Here is a 12879-nt window from a genome sequence, read left to right as displayed (position 1 = left end):
TCTGTCATCACATAACGCACTGGCAATTCTGGGTCTATGCAGCTTATTAGGAGTAATCAGTAGAACAAACAGAATAGACTCTGATCTGCAGGTGCATTATGCTACAGCAGATACGGATCTTTGTTGTTTGGAGTTTGATGCAACTTTTAAGTGAGTATATATGGTGTATCATTTAGAGCTGGTTACCAGTCACTGTGTCACATGTACAAGATGAACTGAGTGACAGGTTTTACTGGAAAAAAATTTAAACACCTGAAATGCAGCGAAATTTTTGTTTTTATAAAAAGAAAACATTGAAACATTATCATGAAATCAAGCATATAATGCAACCAAGTTTACCTAGACTACTTCCATTAAGCATTGAATTTGTCAGGTGCAGTGATACAAAATCCTGAAAATAGGACTATAAATTTTTCACAGAAAATATTCATACAAACATTTGGGATTTCGTACTTTTATTTGGATTAGCTACCTTACCTCATGGTACTTTGATTGCATCTGATATGTTTTCTTCTTTCAGGCCTCACTACATATTTTTGGAAGCAATATCTCACTTTCCTCTTGTCTATTGGATGATAGGAAAGATTACAAGGTAAGTGGAGTAAATCTTATTGATTTTGCATAAGCACAAGATAGGTTGCCATTTTTTCAGGAAATCCCAAAATATAATGTTGTCCACTCACAGCCACCTAGTAGACATGATTAACCAAATTTTAGCTATACTTTAAACTATTTAAAACCTCATTTTTAAGCAGTTTTAATGATGAATATCCATGTTTATTTGTTGGTTGTATAGTATCTTTTTTACTTGTTTACAAAGATAATGCTGCATATTAATAAAAAGACTCTAATGTATGTATTCTCAAGGAACAAATCTACACCACTTCCAACTACCTTCTCTCCAGTCGACCTTTCGGACATGTTTGCAAATTTCTTCTGCTGACAAAGTACAAACCATTAGAGATAAACTTGACACCACAATTTCAATTGACTAGTCGTCACCATACAGTTGGGATACAGAATTTGAGCGGCAACCATTAGCAGCATTTGAACCTGTCTCTATGGATTTTGTACGTACAATCGTGATGAAGAGTGCACCAAAATCATGTGAACTTGATCCAATTCCAACATCACTGCTGCTTGAGTGCTTAGATCCAGTATTGCCTTCACTAACTGATGTTATTAATACCTCTCTCTCATCTGGGGAATTCCCATCATTTTTTAAAACTGCCATTGTAAAGCCTCTGCTGAAGAAACCAACACTAGACCATAACGATTTAAAGAACTACCGCCCAGTTTCTAATCTCCCATTCATATAAAAAATCTTAGAAAAGGTTGTTCTATCCCAGCTTGTATCTCATCTAAATTCAAAAAGTCTTTTTAGCAATGTACAATCTGCATATCACCCTTGCCACAGTACTGAAACTACTCTTCTAAAAGTAGTTAATTATATTTTCTCTGCGTTGGATAGCGGAAAGATTACAGTCCTTACCCTCCTTGATTTGTCTGCAGCATTTGACACAATAGACCATGATATATTACTTCATTGTCTCCAGCATGTATTTGGCATTCATGATACAGCCTTACTGTGGTTCAAGTCCTACTTGGTCAACAGGACACAAATTGTATCTGCAAATGGAATACACTCCAGCCCAGTTGATATATGTTTTGGTGTTCCAACAGGGTCTGTTTTTGGACCTGTTCTCTTCATTCTGTACACTCAGTCGCTTTCAAGTGTCATAGATCATCATCCAGTGTCTCACCAGTCGTACGCTGATGACACCCAAATATACAAATCTAGCCACCCAGCTGAAGTTGATGCTACCATCCAAGGTGTAGAGAGGTGCATTTCTGATGTGAAATCATGGATGACATGTAACAAGCTGCAGATGAATGATGATAAAACTGAGGCCATTCTGATCACAACACAAAGACTTTCTCATTCACATCCTTTACCTCAAACAATAAATATCAGCAGCACCAACATTAAATTCACACAATCAGTACGAAACCTAGGTGTTACTCTGGACAGTACTCTCACATTGCACCAACATGTCATGAACACATGCAAGGCTGCATATCTTGAGCTGAGACACATCAGCTCAATTTGCAAATATCTTTCAGTTGATGCCTCTAAAACACTTGTGTGTTCATTAGTACTTTCAAAACTGGACTATTGTAACTCAATTCTGTCTGGTTCATCTCGATATCTGCTCCAGAAACTTCAAAAAGTTCAAAACACAGCTGCTCGGATCATACTTAGAGTACCACGATCAGAGCACACCTTTCCGCTGCTCTGTACCCTACACTGGCTATCCATTCGATCCAGAATCAAACACAAAAATTGTTCTCTGTGCTACATTTCACTGTCGGACTCCAGTCCAACATACCTATCCGACCTCACCCATGTGTACACACCAGCAAGATACTTACGCTCCTCTTCAGACAATCGTTTACTCATTATTCCCACTATGAAAACAAAGTCATATGGACAGCGTTCTTTGGCATACCAGGGCCCAGCAACGTGGAATGAATTGCCCACTGAACTTAGACACAAAGACACAGTGATCACATTCAAGAGGGCTCTCAAAACTCACTTATTTTGACTGCAAGAACAAACTTAAAGACCTAATAATGTTTCCTACCCCAAACCAAAATTGCAAGCTTGTTTTGAAGCTTGCAGCAAGCTTGCCACAAGCTTATTTATAAAGCTTGTGGCAAGCTTGTATTTGGAACATTGCAGCAAGCTTGCGCAAGCTTATTTAAGAAAAGTGTCATAAGCATGCACAAGCTTGCGAAAGCTTAAGCTTGCACAAGCTTGCGCAAGCTTAAGCTTGCACAAGCATGCGCAAGCTTGTTATTTATTTACCTAGTACAATAAGTATACACAAGCTTGTTACTAGCTTGCGCAAGCTTGTTACTAGCTTGTTGCAAGCTTGCAGAGATTTCTTGCTACAAGCATCTGGGCTTTCAAAAATCAGACATGATTGTGTTTTCCCCCCTTCCAAAAAAACCCCTGAAAATGTGATGGGGGGGGGTCTGTGAGTCCGAAGGCCCCTGTCCAAAAATGCATTTTAGACTCAACTGCTCCTGGTGGACCATATTATCATAATATATTGCAAAGATTTACTTCATTCCAATGAAATAATCTGCATATTTAATGATTAAATAATGTAATCTTATAGTTGCAATGCAGTGGAAAATAAATCTGTTCTGCCAAAACATTAAGTTTAATTCCATTGTTCAAGTTTATTCATTCACTGCAAGCTTACCCAAGGCTGCAGAAGCTTTATGTGTTCCCCTAGCTGCAAGTGTCACGCCCCTATGAAATGATCATGAATATTGAATGAACTGGCATGAACTGTTCATGAACTTGGTTCAAGAACCATTCATGAAAGTTCATCAAAAGGTGTATGAATTATTCTAGAATGTGCATGAACTGAAAACAGTCCACAAATTGGATCATCATCATTCATGAACAAGTGCATGAACATATTCATGAACTATGATGAACAAAGTTTCTCAATGATTCATGACTTCATGAACAGTGCCTATAAAACAAAATATGATTACCTGACAAGTAACAAATACCTATTTCATCCTGAATCATACATTAACCTTAGATGGGGGATGGGGTTAATACAGTATAAAATGCAACATATTATCTTAAAAACTGTATTTGATTTCAGATAAATTTAAACTGACAAGTGATATTCTTTTTTTTTTTACCCTTAGCAACACTTTTTGTATGTTCTGTAATTTTTCTTTGAAAAATGTTCAAGAGATATTGGGGCAGTTGCCTGCAATCAACTGTTGAAGCATATTTCATCGTCATGGGGCTGTCTTTCAGCTGGGGTTTCTCCTGACCAATCTTCTTCCAGAGACTGACCTGTCTGATAACTCTTTTGTGAAGATGTTCAGGGACTATAATTTAATCAAATCCTGTCCATTGTCACTACTGAATGTCTCCTTCTGCAACTTAAGCTGTTCCATCCGATTACTGTTTGGATCTTTAACATTGTTGCAGCAGTCACAATTTAATGTCTCTTCCATCTTGGATCCTCCAGTTTTCAAATTTTCTTCCTTAACCTATAAACTTCATCCTCTAACAATTTTACTTTTCTGCTGTCTGGTCTGAAAAAAGGTAAAGTTAGTTAATTACAGATAATCTCTGATCAACATTGTTTTTAGCTTTTAGCACATTATCATTGTACCCCACTTTACTTACTGGAATAATATGATCCAACTCAAAAATGATTTAATCCCTTACACATAATACTGAGCATTTATATTATTGCAGAATTTTGTCACTGTTTTATATTAATTGAATCTGTCTAGCCATAGGTATAGTCGCAGGAGACGGATGTTTTATTCAGTAAAATATGACAATTTTTTGACAACATCGTTACACTAAATAACCGTATATATTACAGATAATGGTTATTTCATGCTTTCAAATATTTTCGGCATTTTTTATTGATAAAACGCCAGACTTGTGTGGTATAGGCCCTTAGTATGTCACTAATGCATCCACTCCGACTCCGCATGTTGCGTATAGCTGCTTCCAGTTTCATCACGTTGTTATTTGCACTTTTATTGTGAAGTTTCACGCATTAACTATTTTCTTAATTTTTTTTTTTAAATTACCAAATTACATCAGATTATAGAAATAGTGATGTCATGTAAAAGAAAACGATCTTGAACATCTCAACTCCTATCAATATCATACCACGTCTGGTATCGAGAACTGGAGGGTGGGGGTGATAATGTTTAGTGATTTTCAAAACTTTGATGAGCAAGTTTAAATTAGGTCTGAACAAAATCGTGTCATTAGCTTGGTTATAAATAATATGATGGCATATATAAACCAATAAAATATCCATATAACTTCTACTGAAATAATCACGAATGACCAAGAAAAAGATACTCACCGTAATTTTGGTCATCCAGGCTTGGTACGCTTTTCCGCCTAATTTTGCTCTCACCAAATCATTTCCTTCATATTCTTCAAAATCGCTTCTCTGCACTTCTACTTACTTTAAAAAAATGATATTAAAAATATTCTCATCTGTCCATTCCATGGAGTCCACGGTTTTTGTTCGAGGTTTTTGCCTAACCATCTGCATGATCTTTGGTTTTTGAGGAAGCTTAACTGTTGAAATCGCGCGCGTATATTAACCAATCATATCACGTCTTTTTTCATAGTCATCCAGTCAGGATAATCGTTGTTAATATATTTTGGTTTTTACTGCAAATTGGCAACCAGTGACTAAGTCAATAGAATATGCAGTTTATAACAGTAATGGAGAGAAGAAAATAAACGTTAGGACAAAGTCATTGAAAGCTTTTTAAAGCAAATACATTTTGTTGATGCTGGCCAGAAAATATTTTCCCATATTAATCCAGAAATACTCAGGTTAAGTACACAAGTATTGAATTAAAGATCTATATGAACATTTATACAGTATATCATTTTAAAAAAAGAAGAAAAAATTCACCTTTATTTAAATTTCACTAATATTGTGAGAAGTTTGTATGATAAATTTTCATGAAAATTTTATGAATATAATGATATAGATATTTAATATACATTTTTTAAGAAATACCATGGTATTGCATCAAAGTACTTGAATTGTTCATGAACCATTAGTTCATGACATTTCAGGAACTTCAAAGATATTATAATAGTTCATAAAAATTCATCAGTGTTATTCATGAACTTCAAGTACATGATTCATCAAAATTCTTGAAGTTCATGAACTTAGCTGAGGAACTTTCATGAACACTTCATGATTGTTCATCAAGTCATGAATTTGTTTTTGTAGGGGCGTGACAGTGATGGTGCCTGCTACTTGGATACATGGTCTCAAACTTTCACAAGCAATGGATATATATATATATATATATATATATATATATATATATATATATATATATGAATGAAGAAACTTGTTGCAAGCTAGTTTAAATTTACTTTCTGAAACATACAAGAAAGCTTGCGCAAACTAGTTTTACTTTCTGAAGAAAACAAGCTTGCGCAAGCTAATTTTACTTTCTGAAGAAAACAAGTAAGCTTGTGCAAGCTAGTTTTACTTTATGAAACAAACAAGAAAGCTTGTTCAAGCTAGTTTTAATTTCTGAAGCAAACAAGAAAGCTTGTACAAGCTTGCGAAAGCTTGTGCAAGCTTGCGGTTATATCCAGCTATCTTGCCTAAGCCTGCACTTGCTTGTATAAGCTTGCGCAAGCATCCATGTTAGCTTATAAACATCAAACTAGCTTATCGCAAGCTTACCGCAAGCTTGCCACAAGCTTTCAGCAAGGATGCATTTTGGTTTGGGACCTTAAATATTCTCAGCATGTTTTTTTAATGTTTTCTAATTTCATGGTGTTTGTTTTTGTAATCATTTCATTATGTTTTTTATCTTATAGGTGTTGTCTAATGTTGTAAAGCGCTTAGAGCTTCTAAAGATTAGGTGCTATACAAAGTCCTCATTATTATTATTATTACTATTATATGAGTCAGATTCAGCAGTAAAGTGCACAGATCCAGATATGCTATACCATAGTGCACTGACAGATCTGGATCTATGCAGTTTGTCAGGATTAACCATTAGAACAGACAGCATAGACCCTGATCTGCTGTTGCGTTATACATGTCAGATGCGTGTTGTTTGCAGTTGGATCCAATTTATGTGGGATTTACAGATGCCCATGAGTTGTTTGAATTTTTGTAAAACTATTTATAAAATACTGTATTAAAATAATACATAATAAAATCATGGTTGCATCAGAAAATGAGTGAAAACTGTTTTCTGGATGCATTTTATGTTTATAAAATTCATTGAAAATCCATAATGTGTTGTGAACTAAGAAAGAAGGGAAAATAGAAAATTTATGGCATTAATAAATTTTGTAAAAGAACTAAATTTGAAGATTTTTAAGTTCTGCACCAATCTGCATTAGTGTGTGTGCATGTATGTATGTTTGTATATATATATATATATATATATATATATATATATATATATATATATATATATATATATATATATATGTATATATATAAGTTTCCCTTGGTAAATTTGAGTTATCATAACATGAGTAAAGAAAGAAAGATAAAATTTATGATTTTTTTAGGAAATTGTGCTATACCTATTTTAAATTTTGCTTTATTTCAATCTTTGTTGCCACTTTAACACCATATGCTGATAAATAAAGTTATATTAAAAAGTATATATGTAATAAATACCTGTAGATATGTAAATGAGAAAGAGATAGAAAAACAGTTCAGCATTTGAATTTGTTAAGCTTTATTGTTCTTTTCAACAGTGTGGATGACTTGTTAAAGGCAGGCATTAACAAGGCAAGTCACTTGGTAATCGTGAACAGAGAGACTTCAAGCACAAATAATGAAGATTACCTTGTAGATGCAGAGACCATTGTGGCGGTTCAGACTATATCCAAGTGAGTATGCTGTTTTAATACTCTTATCTTGTATCATATAGTGGTTATACTTAGTAATGGATACATTTTAGTGTGTATATTTAGTAATGGATACATTTTAGTGTGTATGTTTAGTAATGGATACATTTTAGTGTGTATGTTTAGTAATGGATACATTTTAGTGTGTATGTTTAGTAATGGATACATTTTAGTGTGTATGTTTAGTAATGGATACATTTTAGTGTGTATGTTTAGTAATGGATACATTTTAGTGTGTATATTAGTAATGGATACATTTTAGTGTGTATGTTTAGTAATGGATACATTTTAGTGTGTATATTAGTAATGGATACATTTTAGTGTGCATGTTTAGTAATGGATACATTTTAGTGTGTATGTTTAGTAATGGATACATTTTAGTGTGTATGTTTAGTAATGGATACATTTTAGTGTGTATATTTAGTCATGGATACATTTTAGTGTCTATATTTAGTAATGGATACATTTTAGTGTGTATATTTAGTAATGGATACATTTCCAATTTATTTAGTGATATCATGATCAAATCACAAAATTAAATCATGTAGCACTTTAATTATTTCAATCACGCTACATTGATCATTGCTAAATTACAACTGGCCAAAATTAACATGACGTTATATGAAATATGATAGATGCAACAATCATTCAGATTTCTTCAGATGTATAAATTCATTTTTAATTATTTTCTTGGCTGAGAGCCTCAGAAAAAAAGTGAGTAGAGTTGCTGACTGACTCTGGATCAGTCTAAAAAAATGAAGCAGTTTTGTTTTTGTCTCACCTTTCAATGATGAGACATAATAAGTATCACATTTTTGGCAGTGAAGGCATGGCATCACTAACATTAAGGTCCTGTGTTAAAGTCTCAGAACCAGTTGCTGCTATTCCAGTGGTACAGAAGTACTGTATACATTTGTACACAGATATACCAGAATTCCTGTCTCAATTAAATAAGAATTCTTTTATATGAAGAGTTCCCAAGGGGAATAGATCTTATTAGGATGGATTTTTATGAAATCCCTGGTTTTTCTTAATGTTTTTTTGGGGGTTGCCATTTTATGTGTATCAAATGACTGCAGAAAAGCAAAATAAGAAATGTTTTAATAGCATATATTTATTCAGGGAAAATGACAGGCACTAAGGGTATGATTTCACCTGAATTGCCCTCTAGCATTGTCCCAGTTAGATAAAATATCACAGCAAGTGTGCTCAGTGGAGAATCAGCTGATGTGAATTTATAGACAGTTGATGACTGGAAAAAAAGACTACCGACCATCACAGAAGGGTATAACCTATGTGATATTTTTAATGCTGATGAAACAGGACTCTTTTACAGAGGACTTCCTGACAGGTCCCTAGTGGTGAAAGATGATGTTCGCAAAGGAGGGAAAAAAGCAAAGGAGAGGTTGACACTATTGTTAGCATGTAGTGCAACTGGAGAAAAACTGGACCCCTTAATTATAGGCAAATCACGCAACCCAAGATGTTTTAGATCATTTAATTTAAGATCTGTGGGTGTTGCCTATGAATCCAACAGAAAGGCTTGGATGACATCAGACATCTTTAGTAAATGGCTTGTAACTGTCAACAATAAAATGAAAAGGAAAAATCGGAACATTTTAATTATTGTAGACAACTGCAGTGCACATCCAGATTGTCAGTTTGGTCTTTCTGCCCCCAAATACAACATCTAAACTACAGCCTTGTGATACAGGGATAATTCAGACTGTCAAAATTCATTATCACACTATTTAAAATGGCCAGTGAAAGTTTTTTTTCCAGACACTGTAATCACTTACCAATTGATAAAGCAGGAACTTTCATTTACGTGTAGAAGATTGTTACACTGTGTTGTTGATAGCATATTTTATTTATGTGTATTTGTGAAAAATGGGACAATATCAGCAGTCAACCATTGGTGATGAACATGCATAAAGGGTTGTTGCCCATGGCTTGTGATGATGCTGTTTTGTAAATGTTTGGTTTTCAAATATGGAAATGCATGTATGCTTACAATTTTGTCTGTATCTTCTAAATGAGACCTTTGTTAGTTTTTTACAGTTTGCCTGAAATCTGAAATCGCACATGCAACAACAAAAATAACAGACACTGATCTGTGATCATACATTATACTAGCAGATCAGGAACTTTGCTGTTTACCTCAAATCACAAATACAACTAAAATCAAAGATCTTGCCCAGTGATCCATTAGTGTTTGATCTGTGATTCCATAATGTTTGATCTGTGATTCCATAATGTTTGATCTGTGATTCCATACTGTGCTGGCAGATTAGGAGTGTTGTTGCTTTATGCTTGAAATCACAAGTACAACAAAAATCATAGACCTTGCAGAGTCTTTTTTTTTGGAACTGAACATTTGGAGTGGTTTAGGAAGGTGGAGATGATTATCCTCTCCTTTAAAAGAACAGGGGGAATATTTTTTTAATTAAAGGAAGGATTTAGTGAAGAAATGAAGGTTGGTCTTGCAAATTAGACATGCAGTTTTTGCACATTTGGTGGAGATTGTGGCACAGTTTGTAGAAATTAGTGTGAATCTCTCGAAAGTGCAGCCCTGATTTGCTGGTACATTATGTGACATTGGAAGATCTGGGTCTGTGTTGTTACAGTTGCCTGAATAGAATAGACACCATTCTGATTTGCTGGTACATTATATGATGGGAGAGCTGGATCTGTCTTGTTACAGTCACCTAAATAGAACTGACCACATCCTGATCAGCAGGTACATTATGTGATGGGAGATCTGGGTCTGTGTTGTTAAAGTGGCCTGAATTGAATAGACTCCATCCTGATTTGCTAGTACTTTATATGATGTGATATCTTGTTCTGTGTTGTTACATTTGCCTGCATGTTTCACAGAAGCAGATATTGTAATTATTGTTATGTATTAATGTAGACTATTCCCAAAAACAAACATCATTACTGAGTTGACACAGGAGTCAAACATGCGATACATACAGTTCTGTGCTCATGACGTCTATCAGCAGATGGGTTCCAGACTTGAGAGGGTAGGTCTTTCGGACCAAGGTGATATTAACCCACATAGATGTCCAGTTGTTGCTATTCTTTTTTGTATTTGTTATTCAGCTGATGTAAACTTACAATACTAATAACACAAAACCCTTTATTGTTCCTTTGATTTAGGTCCTGGTGTGCTCCTTCTTGTAGTTTTTCCTTTATTTTTCCCTTCCTTCCAGGCTGGAGTTATCTTTTCACAACTGTTTTTTTAATATATAATTTCATTTGTTTTTCCTTATTTGTTAGACAATCATATGCTTGGATTTTATTCCGACCATAGGTCATTAAAGCCATTTAGATGAAACCCTTTTCAGCTGCTTTCCACTTTCTTATGTTAGATGGATAGTTACCCTTGCAGACAGATAGATAGCCTGCAATATCTTGAAATTTATCTCAAGACAATGCTCAAAACATATCTTGATTAATCCAGAAATGTCTGAGGTTTTTTTTTAGACTTGCAAGACAAGAGGTCTCAAGATTTGGTTTGATTTTGGTTCTTTACAGCACAGTAACACAAGTAGGTTATTTAGACTTGCAAGACAAGAGGTCTCAAGATTTGGTTTGGTTTTGGTGCTTTACAGCACAGTAACACAAGTAGGTTATTTAGACTTGCAAGACAAGAGGTCTCAAGATTTGGTTTGATTTGGTGCTTTAAAGCACAGTAACACAAGTAGGTTATTTAGACTTGCGAGACAAGAGGTCTCAAGATTTGGTTTGATTTTGGTGCTTTACAGCACAGTAACACAAGTAGATTATTTAGACTTACTAGACAAGAGGTCTCAAGATTTGGTTTGATTTGGTGCTTTACAGCACAGTAACACAAGTAGGTTATTTAGACTTGCAAGACAAGAGGTCTCAAGATTTGTCTTGATTTGGTGCTTTACAGCACAGTAACACAAGTAGGTTATTTAGACTTGCAAGACAAGAAGTCTCAAGATTTGATTTGATTTTGGTGCTTTACAGCACAGTAACACAAGTAGGTTATTTAGACTTGCAAGACAAGAGGTCTCAAGATTTGTTTTGATTTGGTGCTTTACAGCACAGTAACACAAGTAGGTTATTTAGACTTGCAAGACAAGAAGTCTCAAGATTTGATTTGATTTTGGTGCTTTACAGCACAGTAACACAAGTAGGTTATTTAGACTTGCAAGACAAGAGGTCTCAAGATTTGTTTTGATTTGGTGCTTTACAGCACAGTAACACAAGTAGGTTATTTAGACTTGCAAGACAAGAAGTCTCAAGATTTGATTTGATTTTGGTGCTTTACAGCACAGTAACACAAGTAGGTTATTTAGACTTACTAGACAAGAGGTCTCAAGATTTGGTTAGATTTGATTTACAGCACAGTAACACAAGTAGGTTATTTAGACTTGCAAGACAAGAAGTCTCAAGATTTGTTTTGATTTGGTGCTTTACAGCACAGTAACACAAGTAGGTTATTTAGACTTGCAAGACAAGAGGTCTCAAGATTTGGTTTGATTTGGTGCTTCACAGCACAGTAACACAAGTAGGTTATTTAGACTTGCAAGACAAGAGGTCTCAAGATTTGGTTTGATTTGGTGCTTTACAGCACAGTAACACAAGTAGGTTATTTAGACTTGCAAGACAAGAGGTCTCAAGATTTGGTTTGATTTGATTTACAGCACAGTGACACAAGTAGGTTATTTAGACTTGCAAGACAAGAGGTCTCAAGATTTGGTTTGATTTGATTTACAGCACAGTGACACAAGTAGGTTATTTAGACTTGCAAGACAAGAGGTCTCAAGATTTGGTTTGATTTGGTGCTTCACAGCACAGTGACACAAGTAGGTTATTTAGACTTACTAGACAAGAGGTCTCAAGATTTGGTTTGATTTGATTTACAGCACAGTGACACAAGTAGGTTATTTAGACTTGCAAGACAAGAGGTCTCAAGATTTGGTTTGATTTGATTTACAGCACAGTGACACAAGTAGGTTATTTAGACTTGCAAGACAAGAGGTCTCAAGATTTGGTTTGATTTGATTTACAGCACAGTGACACAAGTAGGTTATTTAGACTTGCAAGACAAGAGGTCTCAAGATTTGGTTTGATTTGGTGCTTCACAGCACAGTGACACAAGTAGGTTATTTAGACTTGCAAGACAAGAGGTCTCAAGATTTGGTTTGATTTGGTGCTTCACAGCACAGTAACACAAGTAGGTTATTTAGACTTGCAAGACAAGAGGTCTCAAGATTTGGTTTGATTTTGGTGCTTTACAGCACAGTAACACAAGTAGGTTATTTAGACTTGCAAGACAAGAGGTCTCAAGATTTGGTTTGATTTGGTGCTTCACAGCACAGTAACACAAGTAGGTTATTTAGAGCTGAGGTAATGGTCTA

At 34.8% G+C, this 12879-nt stretch overlaps 1 protein-coding gene across 1 annotated transcript in view; it reads left to right on the top strand.

The window, feature by feature from the left end:
- LOC149771459 (potassium channel subfamily T member 2-like) overlaps positions 1 to 12879 on the top strand; it is a 153812-nt gene that overhangs the window by 106674 nt on the left and 34259 nt on the right. Inside the window, exons 19-21 of the mRNA XM_089948428.1 lie at positions 521 to 592; positions 7331 to 7465; positions 10398 to 10509. Coding sequence (XP_089804554.1) covers positions 521 to 592; positions 7331 to 7465; positions 10398 to 10509 — 319 coding nt within the window. The remainder of the gene's footprint in view (positions 1 to 520; positions 593 to 7330; positions 7466 to 10397; positions 10510 to 12879) is intronic.

Source organism: Sinohyriopsis cumingii, unplaced genomic scaffold, assembly GCF_028554795.1.
Source record: "Sinohyriopsis cumingii isolate HCF-2022 unplaced genomic scaffold, ASM2855479v2 utg001837l, whole genome shotgun sequence".
Classification (NCBI taxonomy): domain Eukaryota; kingdom Metazoa; phylum Mollusca; class Bivalvia; order Unionida; family Unionidae; genus Sinohyriopsis; species Sinohyriopsis cumingii.
Note: the sequence above shows the minus strand (reverse complement) of the source record. Positions and strands in the feature narration are given on the sequence as shown.